The sequence below is a fragment of the Poecilia reticulata genome, linkage group LG9 (genome assembly GCF_000633615.1).
Source record: "Poecilia reticulata strain Guanapo linkage group LG9, Guppy_female_1.0+MT, whole genome shotgun sequence".
Taxonomy (NCBI): Eukaryota; Metazoa; Chordata; class Actinopteri; order Cyprinodontiformes; family Poeciliidae; genus Poecilia; species Poecilia reticulata.
Genome location: NC_024339.1, coordinates 10916801 through 10941891, shown reverse-complemented (window position 1 = coordinate 10941891; position 25091 = coordinate 10916801). Strand labels below are relative to the sequence as shown.

General features: G+C 36.9%; 1 protein-coding gene across 1 annotated transcript in view; it reads left to right on the top strand.

The window, feature by feature from the left end:
• srrm4 (serine/arginine repetitive matrix 4) overlaps positions 1-25091 on the top strand; it is a 60033-nt gene that overhangs the window by 27811 nt on the left and 7131 nt on the right. Inside the window, exons 2-9 of the mRNA XM_008417861.2 lie at positions 7306-7443; positions 15109-15192; positions 16019-16099; positions 16186-16212; positions 16455-16505; positions 18182-18265; positions 19749-19899; positions 23960-24285. Coding sequence (XP_008416083.1) covers positions 7306-7443; positions 15109-15192; positions 16019-16099; positions 16186-16212; positions 16455-16505; positions 18182-18265; positions 19749-19899; positions 23960-24285 — 942 coding nt within the window. The remainder of the gene's footprint in view (positions 1-7305; positions 7444-15108; positions 15193-16018; positions 16100-16185; positions 16213-16454; positions 16506-18181; positions 18266-19748; positions 19900-23959; positions 24286-25091) is intronic.

Here is a 25091-nt window from a genome sequence, read left to right as displayed (position 1 = left end):
AAATTAAACACTGCTCAAAACAAATCTTGATGAACAGAACAAAACAGAAGCTCTGCTACGAAGTCCGCAAGTATTCCTACAGACAATAAGGTCTTTTTAGATTCCCACTCAAGAAGCAGGCATTGTTGAAGTGCAATGATACAAAAATCAACCTGAGTGACCTTTGCTTGGAGTTGCAGCTCCTAAGTAAACTCTTCCATGGCCGGAAGCAGAGGTCCAAGCCGGTCGACTCATTTGTTGTCTTTCAAAGTGATTGCTGCCAAGCGGAGACTGCTTTAATTTGATTGATGTGTGGTTCACCAAGCCGTGGATTTGGTTGTAATTACTCTTTGTGCTCACCGTGATAAGGAAATTAATCAAGCCATTATGTTGCTCCCAGTTTATCATCGGGATACAATAATTGAATAAACCAACCTCACTTGTCTTCAAAGTCACTCCTGATTGTGGCGAACTGCAACTAGTGGAAGGTAAAGAGATGGAGATCTCAAGCGTATTTCACAAAGAGAAGATTCAACCATCTCTATGCGACACTGGGTTATTAATTTAACATTATTAGAATATTTAATTCATAAATCTCTACGTAAGAATATAAAACAAAACTAGATTGTCTTGCTTTATCTCCAAAGACTCTCACAGCCCAAATCCTAAGACAGTGTAAAGACAAATGCGATGCTTCTCAAACCCTGAGGGTTGCTGCTATTTCCTCTTGTCCTAAAATGTACCAGTGAAACTACAGACCAACTTTGACCACAAGATATCAGAGCAGAAGGGGTACTGAGTTTGGAAAGGTCAGATGTATATGTTGCAGCCTGACAGCACAGCATTAAAATGCACTGTAAAACGCTCCAGTAGCCAAAGTAACAAAGAGGCAATAAAGTGTTGTCTCTTATGTGGATGTGTTAAAAGTTTCTAAGCAGCATTCTGTACTGACTAGAGTGGATCAGGCTTGTTCTTTTTTTATTTTAAAGCTGAATACAAAATTCTGCATCATTTAAAAAATAAGATTCTGCTTTTTTCAATCTTGTGTTATAAATATTACCATTGATTTTAAGACTGTTCGTTAAGCCCCAGCAGACAAGAAGTAACCTTAATTCCCAAACCACGCCTGGCCCTCCATGTTTAACAAACTTAGCGTCCAAACTGCAAAGTTTTAGAGAAGCTTGTTCCAAATCAATTAATGGAAAAATACCAGTCTGGTTGTATTATAACTGAGGACAAAGAAGAAAAGGTCCCAGTACTAAATCCTGAGGTGCCCCAAACGAGAAGCCCTTCACAGTTGTCATGATCTGTTTTCAAAAACATCTTTTCTGCTGGAAAGAGAAAAGTGTCTACCTGTTGCTTCCTATTTGATATTTTATCCAAATCAGATGTTAGAAACTACCAGAACCACTACTGCGAGTTCCCCAATGTCACCTGGGATCATATTATGCTGTAAGTAGAAACTTTTCAGTAAATTGCTTCCAGTGGAGTGGTGCTTTCAGAAAGCAGACTGAAACTTGGGATTTGAACTTCTTACCAAGAGGCAACAGCCTTAACAGCCACTCTGCAGCCTTCAAAATGTTCACCACTTTCTAAATGTCAAGCATTGATACTAAAGCATGTTTTGACACCGGCTGACATTTTTCACAGGATCTGAAGGCAGCCTTAATAATCTTGCGGTTGACTCTTTTGGTCAGATGCTTAATTGATTGCCGCTGCTTAATTGCAGCACTCTGTTCTTCCTTGAGCTGAATGACCGAAATAAAATCTCTTAACTTGTAGTCAATCGCACTTGACCTAAAAGCATCCGCTTTAATGTCACACTGAATTATTTCAACAGGTTTTGAGACCCAGCAAAGTGAGAGATGTGTCTCATTTTCCTTGTGTTGCTTTAATTACACGCGTCCTTTTAGCGGTGATGAAGTCGTTCTTTACTTTAATCGGGAACTTGGACAAACATTCTGACTGTAATTTAAAGCTATGTGACTCGGGACCACCCAGTTGGGGGGTTTTAATTGTGGTTGTAGATCATCTCTTTCCCTGGTAATTATCTCAACTATCATCACTCCTATAATAACGATGATCAATTGTTCCACATCTCCCTGACAGGGATAATGAAAAGTTTATTAGCCTCCCTCAACCTCACACAAGTGGCTGGGGAATACTTAATTTACCTCTGGAAAGTGAAGAAAAAGAAATATGTGCATCAGTTCTTCACTTTTAGTGTCTTAACATATAAATCCTTCCTAAATCTCCACAGCTCGTTCTGCATTGTCTCACGTTGGAGGTGTGATAAGTCTATAAATAAGTAACTATGTTTATTCAGACAAGTTGGCAACCTTTTTTTTTTTGAATAATTATCTTGTTAGAGTGAGTAACGCTCCACTGCTTATAGCAATGTTTGAGTAAAAAGAGTCAACATTTGTTTTGTGGTTTTTGGATGAACTAGTCATCAAGTTTAAACGGGTTTATAACCTGCATATATTTGGAAATGTTGCTTAAAAAAAAAAAAAGAAAAAGTAGATGACAGGATTCAGTTCAGATTCTAAATTTTCCTTCGTGTGAGACCTGATTCATCCAGAGCCAGATGTTCGCTTCACCGGTGGTTGTATCGATCCTTTCTGGTGCGTTTCCTGACTTGTTTGCCACAGTTTGTTATTCACTTGCTCTCATGGGCATGAGGAGTCTTGACTACCCCAATCAGGGCAATGGAGCACCTGTGTGGATGCCATGGCAACCAGGATGACGGAGACACAAACTTGAATGGATTTCTGGATGCTGGATCCTGCAGTGAATCCAAGCTTCAGATACTCTTCATCAGCTTTTTGTTAGCATTTCTTATAGAAACATTACAAAAAACGTAAAAGTAATTTTACCTGTATGACAATCACTAAAGAATGAATTAATCTTGCTAATCAGTTGTATCTTTTTATATCTTTATTCAGTTCTCATGTTTGCTTCTATGAAAAAAAAAAAATGTCTGGAGTAGTTTTCTATGTATTTGCAAAACAAATTAGATTCTAACGCATCAAAATTTTCTCTGAGATTCGAAAATTCAAACTCTCATGGATTACAATGAAATGAATTTAAATTTATTTAATCAGGAATATCAATCAACATGATACCAGATTTAGCCAAAAGAGTTAATTTTTTTCTTGGCAGGTTAATGGTGTAAAGAAAAACAGTTGATATACACATTGATGAACACATACATCATTTACAGCAAATTACAAGAAATGCTTAGTAATTTTACTAGTTGCAATTATAGAAACAATATCTCAAAACATTTGGAAACTCAAATATCTTAGTTTAAAACATGAATGCAGTTTTGATTATTTAGAAGCCACTGTTTAAATGATTTTCTAAAACAGTTCAAAGATGTGATTTTTCTTAATATTAAGGAATCTGTATCTCAGATATTTCAGTAAAAGCAGCAGCTGTTTTAAAATCATCAATATTAGTGCATTTCCAAAAGGAATACGACAAACAACCATTTGAAGCAATCCAGATATCCTACAAAAGGAAAAAGGTTCTTATTTTTGTAACATGGAATAATAAAAGGGGGTGAATCATAGAGAGAACATATTTAATGGAAATGTTTCATTCATAGGGGAGTGATAACAAAATCTTTATACTTCAACCACTGAAATGTGTTTTATTGAATAAATAAGAAAACAAGTAAGTTTAGGTTTAACTGAAAGTCGATTCATGCGCCACAGGAACATCACACGTTCTAGTGCGAAATGAAAGTGCATGAATATATTCGGCTAAAGTGATGATATGTAAGCACGTTTTGCTAGGTTAGGCGTCGGCGCACACCGAGGTGAAAAATCCCACTCTGTCTGTCCTGTGTGCCGCGTGATTTCGAGCCATCTGTGTTTTTGTCAGCGGTGAGGGAAGAAGCAGAGGGGAGCATCACACCAGGAGGAGGTGGACTCTGCCCTTGTGACAAAGACTGGAACAAGAGGAAGTGACAGGATGATCGCTTCTCTTTTTTCAAAGAATTTCTCATCACAGAAGGAGGTGTGCTCGCAAAGCGTGACTCATCTTCTGAGAGGAAGGGGTCAAAAAGTCAGAAAGTGGAACGTTTTCCCGTGTCTGCACTTTTCCATGCAGACGTTTCTGTCGCGCTGCAGTTCAGCTGCGGATTGGGGCTGACTTGATCCCACAGTCTCACTTTTACCTGTTTCAAGCTGTTTCGTGGTAAACAAACCCTGCCCGGATTTCCCAGGATTAGTGTCCACATAATTCCTCCTCATCAAGCGAGCTGTCATTTAATCCGCTTTCTACTTGCATTCGTTTAAAGCCTTTTTGTCAGCTGCGTGCTTCGCATTGACCCCTCCGGTACCTCTGGCTGCTTCAGAGACCGGAGGAAGTGGATGTGTACAAGATGGCGTGTGAATGAGGGAGAGGTGAAAGAAAGGGATTTGCTGAACAGATACAAAAAGTGTTTATGGCTTGAAAGGTTCAGGCTATAAACATCAAGGCCAGATTGAAGGGGCAAACATTTGTTGTTGTTGAAATTGATTTCATTTAGAAGTTGTCAACTGCTACTCCCAAGCTAGTCGCAAATAACAAAAAAGCAGAAAGAAGTCAAATGAAAGGAGAAACCTTTGGGTCACTTTCCATTCCGTCTTTATTCAGCTACACAAAGCAAACCTTTCTCAGCAAATGTTTTGCCTTTTCTCCTTCTGTGTCGAGATAATTGTGTGTATATTGTCCAGATGTTCACAGGAAGCAAGCAGCTTTTATTTCCACTGGCGGGAACGTAATTAAACATCTTCATGCTGAACAAACAAAGAGCTCCACATTCAATTAAACCTCCCTCTTGTAATGGTGACGCCACTTTTAACAGTAAATCAGTAAAGATTTAATAAAGTGTTTTATTGTTCTGTCCTATCATGATGAGCTGGGGAAAAAAATCTGATTTTAAAGGGAGTGAAACAAAACAGTGTGCTGCTGGTCCAGGGGACGATATTCACTAAATCAAATAAAAAAGTTTCCAAGATGATTAATTCCACAGTCCCATTTTTCCCAGGATGGTGGAAAAATGAACAGGAATATTCAGAACATTATCGTTACAGTTTTATGCTAACTCAAATTAATCAAATTTAAATGCTAATAGAGTATGTGAGGAAAAATGATTGTAGATCATTTTTCTCTGAGAAGTATTTATTAATGAGTGGTGCAGTAAATTACGCCAGTGTGTAGAGGCCAGAATAAAACATATCTTCTTCACTTTTTTGAGTTGATTATTTTTTTAATTCTTGCTAAGTCATTAATGTCAGTTATTGCAACTAATTTGGCTTAAAACGCTGAGGAGTTACAACATCTTTTAGTTTTCCTTTGGGACTAATAAGTATATTTGAATTTAATCTTTTTGGAGAAATTTGATCATCTCAATTCCTTGGGATTCCCTACAAGCAGCTAACTGACTAGCTTCTACAAAGCTAGCCAGCTGCTAGCTTTTAGCTAGCTTGCTAGCTACAAAGCTAGCCAGCTGGCTGGAAGGCTGGATGGATGGATGTTTAATGGTTTCCAAATAGGATTTTAAAATCTTTAATACCGTATTTTTAGATCATGAGAAAAAAAAACTTACCTGCAGATTTTATTATCTGAAAAATGTATTGCAATATTAGCCACCATTACCAAGCTAATTACAGGGTGAAACATTTAAAACCGTTTGTTGGCTGAAATATAAGCAGGTTTTAAAAATTAGGTTATTTCATTTCTTTGTAATTAGCTGTTTGTGCTAAAAAGCTTCCAGTCAAACCCGCCACACAAATAGAACTTAATTCCACTCATTTAATCTTAAGATAATTTTCTTTCAGTTTGTTGTACTAATTGTCACATCAATTTTCAGAAAATACAGTGAAAAAAGAGAAGAGGTTATTTAACTTAAATATATTCCATTAATTGGTCACAAGTAGTCAAATTAAGTTTATTCAAGTTAATTTATTAAGTTGTCATGTTAAACAAATGTAAATAAATTAAGTTTGTAAAGTTTCTTCTGACCAATTAACACGTTTTTTGAAGTTGGAGCTCCATTCTTTTTTCAGGGTACTTTTGAGCATATGTTTAATAAATTATTCTTCACATACTGAAGTTCTTTAAATACTTATGTAATCTACTTACACGCATTTTTTCATTTCAGACGTTTATTTGGCCCTACAAGGAGGAATTTGTCCAATCACCATTTTGTTTAAAGGTTGTCTTCCTCATCAGCCTCCTTGATCAGACTAATCATCCTTCTGGTGGCTGTCTTATCTCCCCTAACACCTTCCCCACACTGGATCATGTCGAAGCACGCAGTCTGCCGTTTTACATTATTAGATCCCTGTCAGGGGGCACTTCCTCTGACTCTGAGAGGCCGCCGTAAATGAAGGCGAGGAAGATAGAAAGCGACGGCTCCTGCCTGCTCGGTGCAGCGGGAAGCGGAGGAGACGGTGCTGATGGACTAATCTCTTGCTCTGATTATCTTCTCATTACAATCAGACTGGAGCCACTCGCTGAAGAGGAGAATTTGTAATTACCGTCAAATCTCTCGCGACTAAAACAGAGGATGTTGATCAGGGCTTTAACTGCGGGCCCACATCAAATAACTCAAATTTATCAAATCATTTGTGGATGAACATTGTTTGTGGAAGGGTTGTTGCAGTAATACGTAGAAGCAGGAGATGATTTGTTTTACCTTACTTTGGTTTTTGATACATTTAGTAAGAATTTGCTAAATCCATGCAAAAAGCAACAAACCCAGAACCTTCCTGTTGTGAGGTACCATTTCTAAAAACTGTTACATCATACATTCAGCTAAACTACAAAAACAAAAAGGGTCAGGGCGTGGAATATTTAATGATTTTACATTGCTAGCAAAAGAAAACCTGCTGCTCAATTATTGTTTTTTGCTATATTTGATAAAAAACGTAGTAAAGACGTGAAGAATTTAATCTATTGCTACAACTTGTGTCACTTCTACCTAGAAACAAAAAACAAAAATACCTACATTTCAAGACAGCTGAAGCATGAACATAACTGATGTATCAGTTTGACTTGTAAGTCACTGACCTCAGTTTTTCCTGGAGATTAGCTGCTAGGAGGAAAAGGTGGGGACTAAAACATATGGCTAGTAGACTGGAGGGAATAACGTTTACTAGCATGCTAAATCCTCTTTTTCACTGTTGTCTGATGTAAGCTTTGGGTTTGTGGAGACTAAGAAAAAAAACAAAACAAATGTTGACATTTTGCTGAAGTGCCAAAAAAACCCCGTTTCTGTCTAAATGTGTCTTTTCTTTCTTTTCTTTTTTTTCTTTTCTGTTTCCTGTGCAGCTCAGAAACAACAACATCCTACCAGCCGCTGCAGACAGACGACCGGAAAGCCGCTGACACGCGGGTGGACAGCGCAGACAGGAACGGCTGCATCAAAGGAAGCGGACGTAAACACCACAGCCACCGCAGGGCCAGAATGTGAGTTAGGCTCTGTGCTCTCACTGGTGCTAAAATGAAATGCTTCAGAAATCATCAGGAGGGTTTCCTAAGCTCAAACAACAAGCGCTGGGAAGAAGATAAGAGGACTAAGAAATCAATCCATGTTAAAGACGTAGGAGTTTTGATGAGAGTGACGTGAAGCTGGTGATGAATGGTAGCGGTTTGTTTTTGTTTTTCTGCTTTGCTTTTGTAGATCACAGTGCTTATGATAAACCGCTTCCGCAGTTCCACAGAATTCCTTCAGGGCCTGACTCTAAGTGAGAAAAAGCAGAATAATCTCTGTATTCTGGTGGATTGAAACAGAAAAGTCTTATCACGTCGACCCTGAAGGACAAAAAGAAAGAATCTGGTGTCAAACTTCACTGTGCATCATTAGGATTTTCTTTTAGGGAAATCTTAACCTGGAGGTCTCCTTCACATGCTAGTTTTTTTTCTTCTTCTTCTTCTTCTTTTAATCAGAGGAAAGGAAATCTTCACTAATATAAAAGCTTCAAAGCGTTTGCAGCAGCACAGCAGGGGGAACATTGAGATATGTGAAGCACATTTGAGGTTGCATCAGTAACATAAAGCTCAGTGAATTTTATCCTGCAGCAACTGTTGGTATTAAAATTTTACAATGAATAAAACACAGAGGTATGCAGGCGTCTGATAATAAAGTTTATCTCGTATGTGGTTAAATAACTAAAAGTTATTTGGCAAAACCCCAAAAGTACGAGGAAAAAACTTTTTCCAGGTTTTTTTTTTTTTATTATTCTTGAAGCCTTTTTTTTATTTTTGTTTTCTTTTATACTTGGCACCTTCAGCTGCCTGATGCAACAGCTCTGCAGTGCATCCATTTTGGCTGAAAAGTGGCCCCAGTGGGTCTTGACTTCTTGGAAAGCCTCCACTATGAAACACTGTGGGAATTAACACTTCTCTGTGTGATTCTGTGTGATTTATACCAATGTGATTGATGTGTTTTCATGTATGCTTTTCACACGTCAAAACTGCCTTTTTGACTAAAAGGAAAGTGAACAATGACAACTTCAGCATGTGGTGTCGCTGCTATGAATATATGCAGAGAAAAAAAAACGAGACAAAATTAATTAAACTGCATGAAAATACATTTAGAAAGTGTATAACACTTATCAGTATGTATTTCTGGTGTTATTTTGTAATCATGCTGCTGTATATCGAAGACATTTACATATTTATAACTTTCTTTAACACTTGCTAACTTTATATCTCACTAGTTTTTTCGGTTTATTTGAATTGTTGGATATATGTTTGTTGGCTTTTTCTTTTATCTTGTTTATTTTTGTGCCGGGGGACTGCAGATGAAAAATTAACATTATTTCTGTCAAAAAAAATTAATAACAATCTTTAAAAATCCTCCTAAACTACAAAACCATAAAATATAACTGGACTTAACAAGGTTTTCACATGCTTTGAAGCTTATTGGTTTAGTATTATTTTATTTCATTTCATTCAATTCATTAGGCCTAAACAGCTCAAAGACACCTGGTTAATGTATTTAAATCTCTAGAAATGGTTCATATTTCATGGTGAAATCAGAAAATGTTTTACAGAAATGATTTGTTGTGGGTGTTACAAATTCCTTGTGTGTAAATACACATCAGTGGCTTTTGTATTTTATATTATTACCAAGGAGAAACCAAATGACTGCTAAATTTTCCAGAGTTTTTTCTGTTTCTGTGACAAAAAACAGGCACTACACATCAAAATTATATTATAAAATAGCAACATTTGTGGAGAAAAGATATGCCTAAGCCAGTCTAAGTCATACAACATGTCACAGTATAGCAGCATATAATTCCTGCAACATTACATTTTGCTCCTCACACCCTCCACCATTAAATCATGGTCTTCTAATCTTGCATACGGAGGTTCATTCTTACCCAGTTTACACAAAAAGCCACCATTAACTCCTGCTAAGATCATCTCAATTGAAGGCATGGTATTTACCAGCTAAGTGCACATTATAATGGCTTCTGTGGCCATAAAAGGCCTTTTTGTTAAGAAATATGACTGTGTTCACCTTATCTTTTCTATGACGCACGGTTGACAATAATACCAAATAGCAGGCCAAAAAAAAGCACTTAAAACTAGAACAGTTTTCCAGGAAATTGTTCATACGCCCAACTTTTTGTGCAAGTAGCTCTGAAAAATGTCTATTTTTAAGAAAATTACACTTTATCCTCTTATAGACGTTTGTGATTTTACAAATCTGGATGTGAGGGGAAAGAACTGAGTGCGAAGAGTGAAATGGGTTTTTGCGTCATCACCAGATTGTTCCTCTGTGACGCCGTGTGTTTAAAATTCCTAACAGGTCACAGTTGTGGCTTATTTCACAAACTACTGTGCCCGGTATGGAGGCAGGAAATTGGGTCACATCACTCGGTGTGTAATATCTTTACAATGGTCTCCTATGTGTCCAAAAAATACTAGTAGAGGAGACGAAATGTTTTAAGGCCATCTTCCATCACCCGTCTGCTGGTCCATTACCAACAACCCAGACATCACTGGTGGCCTGGAACCCGACTGTTCACTGCTTTCAACCACTAAGAGAAAACATAATGTTTTCCATACACAGCATATCTGGAACAGATCCGTGAAAAGTCAAGTTTTTTAAAGATGTTACCTCTACGTTCTCACCCTCATCTATGGTCATGAGCTTTGGGTCATGACTGAAAGAACGAGATCACGGGTACAAGCGGACGAAATGGGTTTCCTCCGCAGGGTGGCTGGGCTCTCCCTTAGAGATAGGGTGAGAAGCTCAGTCATTCGGGAGGGACTCAGAGTAGAGCCGCTGCTCCTCCACGTCGAGAGGAGCCAGTTGAGGTGGCTCGGGCATCTGGTCAGGATGCCTCCTGGACGCCTCCCTGGTGAGGTGTTCCGGGCACGTCCCACCGGGAGGAGGCCTCGGGGAAGACCCAGGACACGCTGGAGGGATTACGTCTCTCGGCTGGCCTGGGAACGCCTTGGGATTCCCCCGGAGGAGCTGGAAGAAGTGGCTGGGGAGAGGGAAGTCTGGGCCTCCCTTCTGAAGCTGCTGCCCCCGCGACCCGACCCCGGATAAGCGGAAGAAAATGGATGGATGGATGGTTACCTCTGTTAATTTTTCCACCTGAAAGGGCGTTTTACTTTTTTAAAACATCTTCAAACTCAAGGCTTTACAAAATGGAACTCTTTATTAAATCCTTTAATTTCTCACTGTATGATTGTTTTTTTTTTGTTAAGCAACACATTTTTCATGTTGCTTATATGGAGTGATGTGGGTGTTTTTTGAGGTGGACATTAAGTGTTTAATCTCTAAGAATAGAGTCAGTTTTTTTAAACATAAGTAAAGTCCGATCTCATAATCAAACTGACAGAAAATCAGACTTTCTCATTCATGAGAGCAATCACAGGGACTATGCTGTAAAAAATTTAAAAACATTCGACTTAGAATAAGGGACAAGATGAGGATCTTTTCAGTTTGTCTGATTTTTGTGTTTTCAGTAGCTATAAGCAGAAATGATCATAATAACACAAACAAAGACTTAATCTATATGTAACGTTTTAAAATCTTGATGTCTTTAGGTGCCTAAATTATTTAATGTTTTTCCTCCATTTGAAATGTTTTTAATAATCTAAAATTAGATGAAGATGATCATTTAGGTGGAGTTTTTAAATATAACACAACATAAGTGCATCCCACCTGAAAATCCTGGCAATTAAATGTGCTAATCTAATCATTTTCATTTCTGTCTCAGTGTATTCCAGGAAAGAAAAAAAATGAAAACAGTAATTTCACTCTAGTGAAGCTCAGGTAATACTTTGTTTTACCAAACAAAATAAATCCACAACTTCTGGATTCAAACTCTGCCTCACCTTCTATAGCCTTCTCCAATGAAAAATAGACTTAAAAAAGAAAAGCGAGGAAAAACTAAAACAGTTAAAAGTTAATAAATTGAACCTTTACCTGATCCCTTTTCAGAAGCCAGTTACCAAACAAACACTTAGAAATAATAACCATTATTTCTAAACTTACAGTCACAGTATTCCCTTTCATGGCTTCTACTCTGGGCACCTGTATGTGATGCTTATATACCTGCAGCCAGCACTGCACAAATCACCTCTTCACAGCCATTTGCAAATGTGTCCAACAACAACCTGCCTTTCTGCTCAAGTCCGTTTCCAAAGCCTGTTAGTCTGCGATGCATTAAAAATAACAGGTTAAGCCACAGAGGGGAAAACTGGATTTAATTCATAATTGTGTGTAAAAAAAAAAAAAATCTGTGTGCATATTCATACATTAGACATTTCTTGTGGGATTATAAAAAATAAAAGGAGACATGTCTGTCTTTTTCCACCCATGCCTTTGACTGCAAGGTCAGTGGAGTGGACGGTTCACTGGCTACAGCCTCCGGGAAGCACTGCAGACGAATCATGCATTTCCCAAAAGCTTTTACAAATAGTGCATGATTAATACTGTGTTTTTTTTAATTTATTTATTTATGTTTTTAAATGGCTAATTAACTACATAAATTTCCAAACCCTTTGTCTCAATAACAAAGTGCTGCCAGAAAGAAACGTCCTCTGTTGGGAAAAGCACTTTCTCTTCGGATTGTTATCTTGCTAATTGGATCGCAGCAGCTCAACTCAGCAGAGAAATCAAACATTAGTTATAAAATTAAACTGATTTCCGCTTCTTCTAAAGACAGCATGTCAGCGTTAATGAGCAAATATTAGGCAGGTTTCAGGAAAAGCGTACGCTCGGCATTTCAGAATGCCTTATGAAAAGAACTGAGGTAAAGAAAATCACATTAAAGACCAGAAATACACTAAAGAAACAACAAACAATATTTAAACACTTTATTCTCCTGTTTCTAAGGAGTTACATATTTGTATTGTGGAGTAGAAACGACGTGATGTATTCCCTTGTTTCATCTTTTTTTCATAATCACATCTCTGGTGACCTGAGGAGTCTACACTTCAAACCTGAATTATAATTAAATCACTTTACAAGCAAGAAGCCAGTGCAGTAATTTAAAGATTGGGATTATCATATTTCCTGCTGCTGCCCAGAACATTATTTTGATCAGCTGCAGTTTCCTGATTGATTTTCTACAGACTCCAGTTTTTCTGTGTTCTGTTTCCACAGTAAGCTCTTTGTTCTGGCAATGTTTTAAAGAATATAGGAAGCTGGCCAAAACCTTCAAAGCATATTTAATACTATTATTGAGTTAACTTGAACCCTGATCTGTAAGCTGCTGCTTTTCTGACCTAAAAAGTCAAGTACTCAAGTTAAAGTAAAAAGTAGCCATCCAAGAAATTACTTAAGTAAGAGCAAAAAGGTATTTGGTAAAAAGTCTAGTCAAGTACTGGGTAACTGATCGAAATATCGATCATTTAATATTTAAAAATTACATAATCATTAAGGATTGCTTAATCATATCTTGTAAACAAGTGGAACATTTCAGTATTGCGTAAAAGAGGTCAGAGAATAGACACTTGAGGAACCTCATTTGTGATTTTTGTACAAAAAAAAGAAACTGAGGTGGATCAGTTGAAGCATTTCTTGATCAAAAACCTGGAGTGGACCTCATTAGACAGAAAACCAGAAACACAACTTACACAGAATCCCAAGGAAAGTGTGTAGCTTACATATAAAGACATGCCTAGAAAGTATTTCCATATATTGGGGAAAAATAAATAAAAATACTCCTTAGGTAAATTCAGCCGAGTTCTCATTAAATGTCCTCAAATCCCAATTTTTATTCAAAAACTGTTGCGCCGAGTTGTGTTTCCTACGTAGCTGTAAAATGACTGCTCTCTTGCTCCCTCCATCTCATCAAGAGAAACCGTTTCTGGTGGCCAGAAGAAATGCAAATGCTCTCTCACTACAAGGCCAGAATGGTCAAAGTGTTAATGAGTGACAAAGCGTTCTCATTATCAGGAGAGGGTACTTGGGCTTGCTGAGTCTAATCAGCTCTAATGCATTTCAGTTCCTAATGCTCCTGAACTGCCGACGACGCCAAGCAGGGCCATTTATTACTACAGGACACTCTTGTGGATCCAGCGAAACTTGCACACAGTCTCCAGAGCTTAGTGGCTGCATATTTCCGTTAAGCGTTCACCATGTTACGGTATGCAGCACTCCTGTTTGAAATCAGGAAGAAGTGGCATTTTTCTCTTAAAATTGCGACTAAAAGGCAGCATTACTCTTGAATGAGCAGTGATAGGATTGGTCAAACACATTTTGACGAATCCTGAAAATATTATCATAGAGACATTTGTTGTTTATTTCACATGGTAAAGCCGTTTTTCATTCACTGTAATCAGAATACAGCAACGTCTCTATAGCACAGACAGACAGACAGACAGACTGATTGATTGTGACATGGAAGCATATGTGGGGTTTATTTTGTCTTTAAGTCATTTGTGTGCATCTTATGGTTATTATGCATTTTTAATTTCCTTAATCTGGATTGAGGATCTTCTTGTGTTGTCATGGAAACCCCACAGGATTCTAGAGCGAAAAGGAGAGGAAGAGTTTTGGGTGTCTCCTGCCAAACGTTTTGCTCCTCTAACCCTCAGGATCGCTTAAAAAAATGTGAAAGGACCGTCTCACTCATCCATTAAAGATGGATTTTGCTAAACTTTGTTGTGTTTACGGTTACTAACGATTTCTCTTCATGCAAAACGGTTAAAATATTAGAGCTCAGACGTTCAGCGGGTATTTTAGGACTGTTTATGTTGTTGAGAAGACACTGAGCTTTCATCAGTCAGTCACAGAGGATAAAATCTGTATCTTTTTAAAATCATCCCGTTTTCTTGACAATTTCCCAGTCCTCATTGTGATGTAATCTTCTTTCTGTTCACATCACCTCTTTGGCTCGCTCACAAACTGCCTTTGCTCCTGTCCTTGAAAGGACCGCTCAGTAAGCCTTTGGTGCTTTTTGAAGTCCTTCATCTCCTTTCTCAGATGTCTCACTTTCAGACAGAGGGAAAAGGTGGGCGTCTGGAAATTAATCAATCTGACCACAAGAAGGAACTTGACAGTTTTCTTTTTCTGTGTAATGATAAATTCAGTCCACAAAAAAAAGAGTAAAAGTGGGGAAGATGAATAACAAGGACTTGAAGGAAGAAGACAGTGTGCAGTGGTAGACATTAAATGTGGAGAGTTGTTTAGTGGCACACTCATGAAGAAACAAGTCGAAATGAACGTATATTTAAAACAGGCAGTCTGGATATGATTTACAGCCTCAGTTTGGACCAAACAGAAACCAACTAGGAACTACTGCTTAGGATCTCAGTAGGTAAATCATGCACCTCAAGGACGTCACATTTGAAAAAAATCATGCAGTAGGCAAGCTGACAGAAATGAAACAAGAAAAGTTACCAGCTGAGCAGGAATTGTTTTTTCTTCACAATCCAACAATGTCCTGTTGTAACTGGACAGATCCTGACTCCAGAGGTTTAAAGACTGCACAGCTTGTTTGAACACCCCTGAAGTGGCTGTTTTTTCTTTGAGGGTTTATAATTATTTAGGTTCAGTTTAATCCACAGTGCTGGTTTCTGTCGGCTTCTTGGTGCTGAACATCGTCCATCACGTCTCATGAGTGACTGCAGATGTTTCCCTCTGCTCTGTTTCCACAGCCCGTCCTTTGATGGCGTCCTCTCCCCTCGGGCCAAAGGGAAGAAGAAGAAGAGAAAGTCTGAGCGGAAGAGAAAAAGAAGAAGGTGAGTTTTAAAAGTTTGCCAGTTCTGCACTCAGTGTTGCAGTGCTTTACTGTTCGAAACAGCAGAATACAATGAACATGCAGTAAATCCATGAAAACACAGATTTGAAGGTATTTATGCATTTTAATAATACTATTCTACTGAAATACATGAAACTAATAATTGAAATTAATGCATAAATAGTGACTTGCGCTGTGTTGACTCTCTATTTGGACTGAATAGAAATAAGTTAATACATAAAGTATAAAAAAATTAGATTAACTTTGACTATCTTTGTAGATTGTAATGAAATAAACTGCAGGTACTTCCAATTATTTTCAATTACTGCCTTTAAACAAACTGTAGAAATATTCAACTTGAATAAAACTGGGTTTAACTTAAATGAACAAACTTTAAATTAATTGTCTAATTAACCACAATGATTTGCATTAGACTTAATGAGATTGCACTGAAATTTATTTGAAATAATCAGCATGCAATGGATTTGGAATTATGTAATTCAACAGAAATAGATCATTTATACTTGAACTACTCTGTTTTCAATAAATAGTATTGAATTGGAAAATAATATAATGTACTGAAATTTGTTCAATTAGCCTTTATTTAATCAGATTAAAATGAGTTAAAATCGTATCTATTTGAAAATGATTTCATTGAACTCATCTAGACTCAAATAGACACAAATCTCACTGTAATGCAACTGAATGGTTTGTTGTGAAATATTGATATTCAAAACAACTTAATGTTAACTGAAATAAACTCAACTCAATTAAGATGTATCAGAATTCATGTTTATCTTTCATTATTACTATTTATTTCCCTTCAGGTCTCCTTCACACAGTCTGTCACCACTGAGGAAGAAGAAAAAGAAGAAGAAGAAGAGCTCCAAGAAAAGCAAGCGCCATAGGTATTTCCTCTTTATTATTACAGTTTTGTTGTTATGGATTTATTTTATTTTAAAAGTGACTCAAATCATCTTTCTCTACATTCCAGGTATACCTCTAAGAAGTCAAAACACAGGTATTTTTATGTTTAATATTATGATTAATATTCATATTGTCAGTAGTAGTAAAAAAAATCTATTTATTTAGAATATGTTGCTGTTTTAGATGTGGTGTAACAATGGCATGCATGCAGGAGGATTACTGGATTTTCACCTTAAAGCCTGATTCTTAGTGTATCAGCAAGAAGGCAGGCTGACTGTGAAGGCTTTGTCAGTCTTAAACACCTCCGGCTTATTCTGCTCTCCTTGATCCCTCCAGCTCTTCACGTTTAAAACGTAAGAGGAAGGATGAACGCAAGCACAAGAAAAGGTCAGTCTGTGATTGTTGCATCAGAATCATCTGGAGTATCCTTTCCTTCCTCCTTTCCTTCCTTCCTTCCTCTGTGGCTTGTCGTAGACGTTACAGCTATGTAAGGGCACCGCAGCTTTGAAATTTTCTTCAAGCCGATAAAAACAAACCCTCACACAGAGAAAAACACCGAAGCCACAAAGAGAGTGAAGCAAATATCAAAAGGGTAACTGAAGCCAATTTCATGCTGTGATTTTGCTGTTTCTCCTGATTTGCCTTTCAACCAGATAAGGGTTTTTTGGCAATGCCTTATAAATTAATTGACTTTTTTTTTCATGGTAAAACCACAAACATTAATATATTTTATTGGTGTTTTAGGTGACAGAACAAGGATGTTCAAACTTTACAATTCAAATGACCAGTCCAGTTCAATAAAGCTTGTTTAGAGCTGCAAATGTGAAAAAAGGCAAATAGTGATTTATAATATAATATCTACTCTATAAAATACGTTGTTTTTAAATAACTACTTTTTTTTTGTTGCTTTAGTTAGGTTTTTAAATAAGAGAAAACATGTAAACACTGTAAAAAGAGAATAGCTAATTTGTCAAAATCACATAATTTTGAACACAATGACAAAAATAGTTTAAAATTATGCAATTATTCCTCGTAAAAATTTAAAACCTTCTGAAAAATCTGCATGTTTTATTATATTTATTCTTAAAAACATTAGTTGGCCGTTTGTCATTTTTATCCAGATTTATAAAGAGCCAATGAGGAAAACGCTCAGAGGCACAGCAGCTCCAGACCAACATCATGGTGGCATTAATTTAAGATGGAGCGAAAATGTTTTACTGTTTTTAATTTTTTTTCCAAATAAATCTCTTAAAATGTGCCATTTGTATTTATCTCCCTGTGTAAACACAGAGCTGTTTGTCTTTGCACATCTAATCTTTCCCCGACATTCTTTGTGAATCAGCTCAAACTGAGTGAGGCTGAATAAGCAGCATCTGTAAACATCCATTTTCTCAGTGGATTAATGTCTGAATTCCCACTAACCATTCCAACATGATTATCCTTTCAAGTAAACTGTTCAAATGTTGCTCAGGCTGAATGTTTTGGGTTATTGTTTTGCTGAAAGGTGAACCTCCACACATTGTGTCAAGTCTTCCTTCACGATCAGCCTGTATTGATTTCCTACCATCTTTCCATCAACTGGAGGAAAATGATTGCACTAGGTTTTATTTAGGGGCGTCAAAATAAGGATTCCTGAATTATGAAAGAGGGTCAGGAGCAGTTAAAAAATATCAGAACTTTGATTTGATCTTTTGAAATCAAAAATCAAAGTTCTGAGGAAAAAAGTCAGAATTTAGTGTTTTTTTTTCAGCGTCCTTACCCTCTTCCATACTAAATACACATATGCCACACTTTTCAGATGTTTATTTGTAATGAAATAATTTTAAAAACTAGATATAGTTTTCTTACCTCAAAGTTTGCAGTTGTAACAAAATTAATTGTGAAAAAGATCCAAGGAGTTTTCATGGCATTGGGTTCAAGTAGCTGCTCATTTTAACAGCAGCAGCTCCGTTCCGTCTCCCCACAACTCCGCTTTCTTTTAGTATCTCTAAACTGTTCCATCTCTGTTTCAACTCTCGGCCCTCGTTTCTCCTCTTTTTCTTTTCTCCTCTGCGCTCCACCAGTTCACGGACTCGCTCGCGTCGGAGGCGGCGCTACAGGAGGTCGGAGTCGTACGCTTCCTCCTCCAGATCCTTCACGGAGGACAGGTAGGGCCCCTTCTCTCCCTCAGCACCTTTTTTCTTATCAGCCTGCGGCGTCTTGGTCTCACTGCAGCAGAAACCGATAAGACAGAGGTGACTTCCTCCTGCTCCAGTATAACCAACCCTTATCACGGCCTCACAGAAAATGGCCACAAATGCACTTCTCTGATCAATTCGCTCAGTTAGGATGGAATGGAGTGAAATATTGGGGTTTTGGTGATATGTAAGAGGTTCTGTGGTGTGGCATTTTTTTTCTGATTACATTTGAGTAATTGCTGGTGGAATCGCTGGATAAAAGCGGTAATTCTTTCACTTTAGCCTCAGTTTGATGCAGATTGTTGTATTGTAAATGAGAAGCGCCACCGCAGTCAGTAAATCTGACTTATGAGCTCAGGACAAAACCTCAGGGAAGACGGCAGGACTCACATAGAGTACAGTATTTAATAAAAGAGAAGGCTAGAGGTTTATAAATATAAAACATGTTGAGACAAAATAGTGAGGCAGAGTTTCTTAAATGAGTAGCATGATAATCAGGAGCATTCATCTCTCCGTTCCACATTTACGGTATTCATTTCTCAAATGACAGTAGACAGTCATGAACATTTTAAATTTAACTAAATGTTTAACGCATTTTACTGCAGAACTGGGCGGATTTCTGTTGTAAGCTCCACTGTTAGGTGATGCAGGCCACGCATCCTGCAAGTTAAGCAACAAAATGTTCATTAAAAAGCCCCAAAATAAAACATGTAAAATAAGAAATGCCATTCATAAAGACATAGAAGCTTGTTTTAATTAACTAATACCACGTACACTGACAGAATATTTCACTTATAATTGGACATTTTTACCTTTTATAAGTGAAATAATCTGCCAGCTGGAAATATATTGACCTAAACCAAGCTCCTATGTCTTGCCGAAAGTTACTTGTTGGTTAGTTTTGCTTTATTTCAAATGTATTAAAATATTTGCACTAGAAACTGAACTAAAAAAGTACTTGGTAAGATTTTGTGTGTTTTTATGTATGAGCTACACAACAAGTGAAGTTAGCAGTGATTTAGCATTCAAATCAGAAAAAGGAAACCAGGTGGCATCACAATTTAACTAAAACACGACAAGAAACTCATTATTATTAAAACACACTTAGATTTTAAATGAGGTTAAACACATTTATTGTTGTCTAAACTAAATTAACTAGAAAACAAAGTGGATAAAGCTTGGTGGTTACCAACAATTTTTGAGACAAATACAATCAAACCTCACACTTTTAAATAAAATCTCACAACTTGTACTTAAAGTACAACTGAAACTCTTCTTCCTTTTTGGTTGTTTAACGCTGGAAATATTTTGTGTTCATTCATTTTCTGACTGAACCGCAATTACATTTTGTTTTACCGCAAAAACAAATGTGCTTGTGAGCTGAGACAAGTCGCAGGCATCGCTAACATAACGCTGTGTTGTAAAGTCAACTAACCGAAACATTTCCCCACAGACACCTGCAGAAGTCTGTGGTTCATCAGGCTTTCAGAGCCACCGGAGGAACCCGAGCAGCGCTGAAACCCACCGAAGCAAAGTGGAGACATGCATCTAAATCTGTGTGTAAAACGGCTCCTAAATATCGCTCCATCCTCTCAGCGGGCACCGTAAGTACAGTTTCCAAGTTTTACAATGCTGCCGCAGGTTCAAATTAGTTCCTCTGGTCTGGACGTGTCAAACTGTTTATGTTTTTTGGTTTTCTAAGCTGTATTCAAATGCATATCTCAAAAGGAATCCACTACGTTAAAGTTGCTTTAGATTTCTATATTTATGGTGCAACTACACAAAGCTGCAAAGCATCACATGTAAAAGCTGTTTACCATTTTATAGAAAAGCTTTTCAACACAGGTGTGAAGCCAAAGTGGTGCAGAGGATAGTAATGATGTGTTTTATGTTTACTGCTGTGCTAAATCACAATGTTCCAGCAGCATCTAAAAGCATCAGGACTGGATTTTACAGCCGCTTGTTAGCATATAAAGATTTAACAGAACTGAAAAAAAAAACATGCAAATAAACCAATGTGGGAAAAGCATAAATCTAAAGATGTTTATATACCTGTGATATGTGATAGTCAAATTACCAAAACTAGAAATACACAACAAATTTAAACACTAGAAGGCAGAAACATAATGGCCATCTGTTTTTCTTTTACAGTGTCACCAACTGCAGATGTAGTTTGAACAAAGTGACAAAAATCTTTGATTTCATAGGTATAGGTTTTTATCTGTGGGTTATTATTACAGTTTGCAAACAAAGTAGCCCAGGTCATTTTCGTATATTCATTTATTTTTAGTCTAGTAGAAGACAGAGCCACTAAACAGTGAGGCATTCTGGGATTTCCCCTTTACTTTACTGGGGAAAAAGGCAATTGTTAGTCCTTGGTCCAATCTGGCATAAAGAGAAAAAGTTTTAGTAAGAGATTAAACAGTTTCACAATTATTTGGGTTTTGGTAAAAAGTTTAGTGGTCCAGTTTGAAACACCTCTGACAATACTGAAACCGTACATGTTTTCAACCTTTTCAATTCAAACCCAGGTTGTTTTATATGGTTTCTTATCAAATACTTTTTTTTTCACCACCTGTGAAGATTCAGTGCCAAAAAATGAAAGGAGGAGGAAATAACCAGCATTCCAAAGGTTTTAATGTGGGTAAAAAAGAAACACGTTTCGGCTACCAGCCATTGTCAGGAGCACATTCTTTTCTTAGCGTTCCTGACAACAGTTAAAACCTTTATATGCTTTTGGAGTGCTAGTTATTTCAATTTTCTGTATTCTTCAATACCAGGCAATCATTTAATTTCCCCCTCATCCTTTTTTTTTTTGCATTGGAGTTGTCCACACTACTTTCCTCCTCAGTATTCATAGTCAAACCATGGATGGAGGATGAGCTGATTCTTAAACTCGCCCTCCAACAACCTCGATATTAAAAACTGTATAAAAACAGTGTTTTTTTCCCATAAACTGGCCTTGGTGATACAACAATAAGTCACTTTCTTTACAAGACTCCCTATGATGTCGCAACCTCATTACCTCCTGTCCCTTCAAGTGTAAAGCTTACAAACACCAGTCTAATGTATAGATGTTTTTATGTTTTGTACGTAAAAGTTGGAAATTAATTAATTTCGAACTATCATCTAGAACTCCTCCTGAATCCAGATTTATGATGTATAAAATCAAAATCCAGTATGGCTTCTGCTTCCATAAAATCTAATGCAAACTGCAGTAATGAAAATATTTATTACTGCAGTTATGATAGTTTCTTTCTTTTTTTTTAAATCAGGCCACAGTTATCTAACTTTGGTGATTTAACAGCTAAATAAAGTGTTTTTTTCTTTTTTCTTAAACCTTACATTTGTTGTTCTCTAACAGTATTTTTGTAGTTCTGATTAAAATGATGAAAATATTACTAGTTTAGAGCATCTTTAGTCCATCCTTAGCTAAAACTCACAGTGAACAGCTGAAAACTGTTCTGCTGCTTAATGTTGAATTTTCTCGGTGTTCTTTAGAGCCTTATAAACACAGCTATGTCCTTAAACCAATTGTCTCCTGCTTGGTGGAGCATGAAACATCTTTAATTTCTCCCCAGTAATCATTAAATTATGCTAATTGAAAATATGGATGTTTTAATTACACACCAAATGGTTTTAATTGAAATTCAGTAAATTAATTCATTTATCCAATCATGTCAACATTTATTTTGTAGTCTTTAAGGGAACTTTACAAACTGATGTGTGCAGGAATACTCCGAAGTGATTGTATCTATTTATAAACAATCCATAAGTAGATAAAAAAAAAAGTCTAATTAGCTAGATGCATTTGTTTATACACTCTGTAAATTGAAATGTATTTTTTAAAAACTGGCATTTGTTATCTGAGACAAAAGAACAACTCAGGGATTTTTTAAAAGATTCAATATTTTCTTGAAGGCATCTGTGTTGAATGTCTATGTTTAAAATGTGTGAAACCTTTTAGCCCCAAGTGTGAACAGATTGTGTGAAACTCTTAAAGAGGATGGTAGAAGATTTGTTTTTGTGTCCCTTGCGGATGCTATGTTGACTGATGACTGCAAAAACCTTCTGGAGGATAGGGCCCAATAAACGTTTTTTTTTTTTTTTTTTTTGCACCTTCTTTTTGCATCTGTTGTTATTTTGCAATACAGGAAAAAAGCTAGCAGCTGTACCAGGCACTGAATGTGTAAATAGCCTTAAATTAATTCAACTTTTTTATGGCAGAGACATAATGTCAGTCTGAACACTTTAGAAAAATACAACCTTTGAACCAATGAACAATGGGGGGAAAAAGTCATATATATATTTTTTTAAATATAGCTTTTTTGTTTTTGAAATAAACATATATTTTCTTTTTGAAAATAACTGGAGTGTCAGTAAAACACAATTGTTCCATTAACTTCCTGCATCCTGTGACAAAGAAGTCCAAGAGTTCCTTCCATTTGTCACTCTTCAAAATAGGAAAGATAAAAGAACATACCATTCCAGTAAGGCAGACGTGTATTAATCAGGAAAGTGACAAGAATCCTTGCAGTAATCAAGCAATAACAGAGAAACGTAGATTATTTGGAGGATCATTTGTTGTTCAAATGAGACTAAAACACTCAAAAAACGGAAACGATGTCACACTGGTGAACTTTTTTTTTTTAAAACTCTGGAAACCTTTTTGAAAACATGATTTCAAGGACATTTGAAATTAAAATCTGATGACTTTTACCAATAAACTGAAAATGTTTTTCCTTTTTTTTTTGTTCTGCATGTTAAACATTCTGAAACTAAAGGTTGTTTTTCTAAATTATTCAGTCTGAGACGATGATAATTGAAGGGATTTTACATGCATTTATGAGGCGCGCCAACAAGTGTGGAGGGCGCTGCATATCCACCCCCGGAAAACAACAAAACGATGTAAAAAACACAAATCTAACTGGCTCTGAGTTTGAAGAGAGGGTTATTGTCTTTTTTTATGCAATTTACGACTCTAATGATGCACTTACGTTGCCCGCTCTTCCCTTTTTTTTTTACACCTTACCTACTTAAGGAGGAAATCTTGATTGGTAAGTCGCTGCTATCTGCAGATTCAGGGATTTACTTGTAGGTCGCTGAGGGCTAAAAATGTATTCTTACAGGAGAGAGAAAAGCAATCTTCTGTCCTATTCTGAGGGCTTTCTTAGTTAGACTGATGGGATCTTTCTTAGTCTGCAATCCTTTTCTTTTCTATATAAAACCCAGTTTTGTGATGTTTGTTCAATGTTTTTTAAATGAGGCTTTTCAATGGGGTTATTGTTTACTCTGTTTTCCTCTTCACTGGAGTTAGAGCTGGTAGTTCTTTTCACACATAGATTCTTTTGTTCTCCTCTGCTCTTTTCTTTTCCCTTCTATATAATTGTTTTTAGTGCAGCTCTTTTTACAAAACAGTTTTCTTGTTGATTTCTTCGACTTTAGTTGAGTTCAAACTTTCTTTCGAGGTTAATCGCATGCTTGAAATTTGCATGATGTCTTTCTATTTCAAAGCTTTTTGTCCCAAGAATAAATAAATCTCTACTGTGCTTTCAATGGAATATGTGCCTTTGCACTAGTGTATTCAGAGTAAATCAAAGCAGGTAGCAGGTTCTGTTCCATGCAAATTGGGGTTTAAGCTGTTGCCTCTTTGTCTGTTCGCAGATTTTGTCGTTGAAGCCTGGAAGCGAGCTCTTAAATGGGAAAGGAGCTCAGGATTTTTCGAGTCACGCCGAAGGTACACGCGACTACGACTCTGGTAACGACACATCCTCACCTCCGTCGAGCAAAACTGGTGTTTCTCGAGCAAGTGTCGCTGAAAACCAGAGGACCTGCTGTCAACGTCTTACCTCGCCTCTGGAGAAGCAACGCTGTGCTGACAGAGACAACGGCTCCGATTCAGGGAACTCTGTGACAAGCTACGCCTCCTCATGCAAACCCTACAGGGAAGGTGGCTTCTCTGCTGCCATTTTCAGTGGAAACAGCAAGAGGTAAACATTGTGTTTGGATTGTATCATCGATCTAAATGTGTCCATTGTTCTTTGGGGGAAAAAATATTCTGTGTTCACAGTCATTTGAAATTTTTAGCTGGGTGCACTTTTTCAGAAATTGAAGGTTTTTTTTCCATTTCTTAAGAGGTACTTTAAAGAACTTACCAGGTACTTTACTAAAACTTAGCAAGTACTTTTCTCAGCTTTCTAAATTATTCTACCAGAACTTAACACTTACTGTTTTAAAACTACCATGAACTTTTATAGGTTTTATGAGTTACTTTTCTATAACTTGCTGTGAACTTTCAGAACTAACTTAGTATGTTTCCAAACTTTCCTTAATTTTACTGGTAATTTTCTCAAATCATACCAGATATTGTCCTGGAACTTACAGATACTTTCCAAAAATGTAGAGGTCAGTTTTCAGAACTTGCAAGGTTTCTTGTTTGTTTGTTTTTTTTACCTTCATAAAGTTTGCTGGTTGCTTTCTTAAAACTTACCTGGGACTTGCCAGGAAGTCATAGCATACTTTGTAGAACCTACAGTGTATTTTTGGAACATAGTGTATGTTTCTGACCTTTTCTATATCTGGTTACTGGTGAGCTATCAGATAAGTAAGATAGCTCACATTTTTTGAAGCGATGTTCTATTAAAAAGCAATCAAGCACTAAATGGCTCTCTTTGGATCCACATTTAATGCTAATCCAGATTAATTGGTACTTCAGGCTAATGCTAAAGGCAGTCCTGAAAAATATCACAGTTTCTTTTTGCAAACAGTATTTTATTAGCCTTTAAACTGTGGTTAT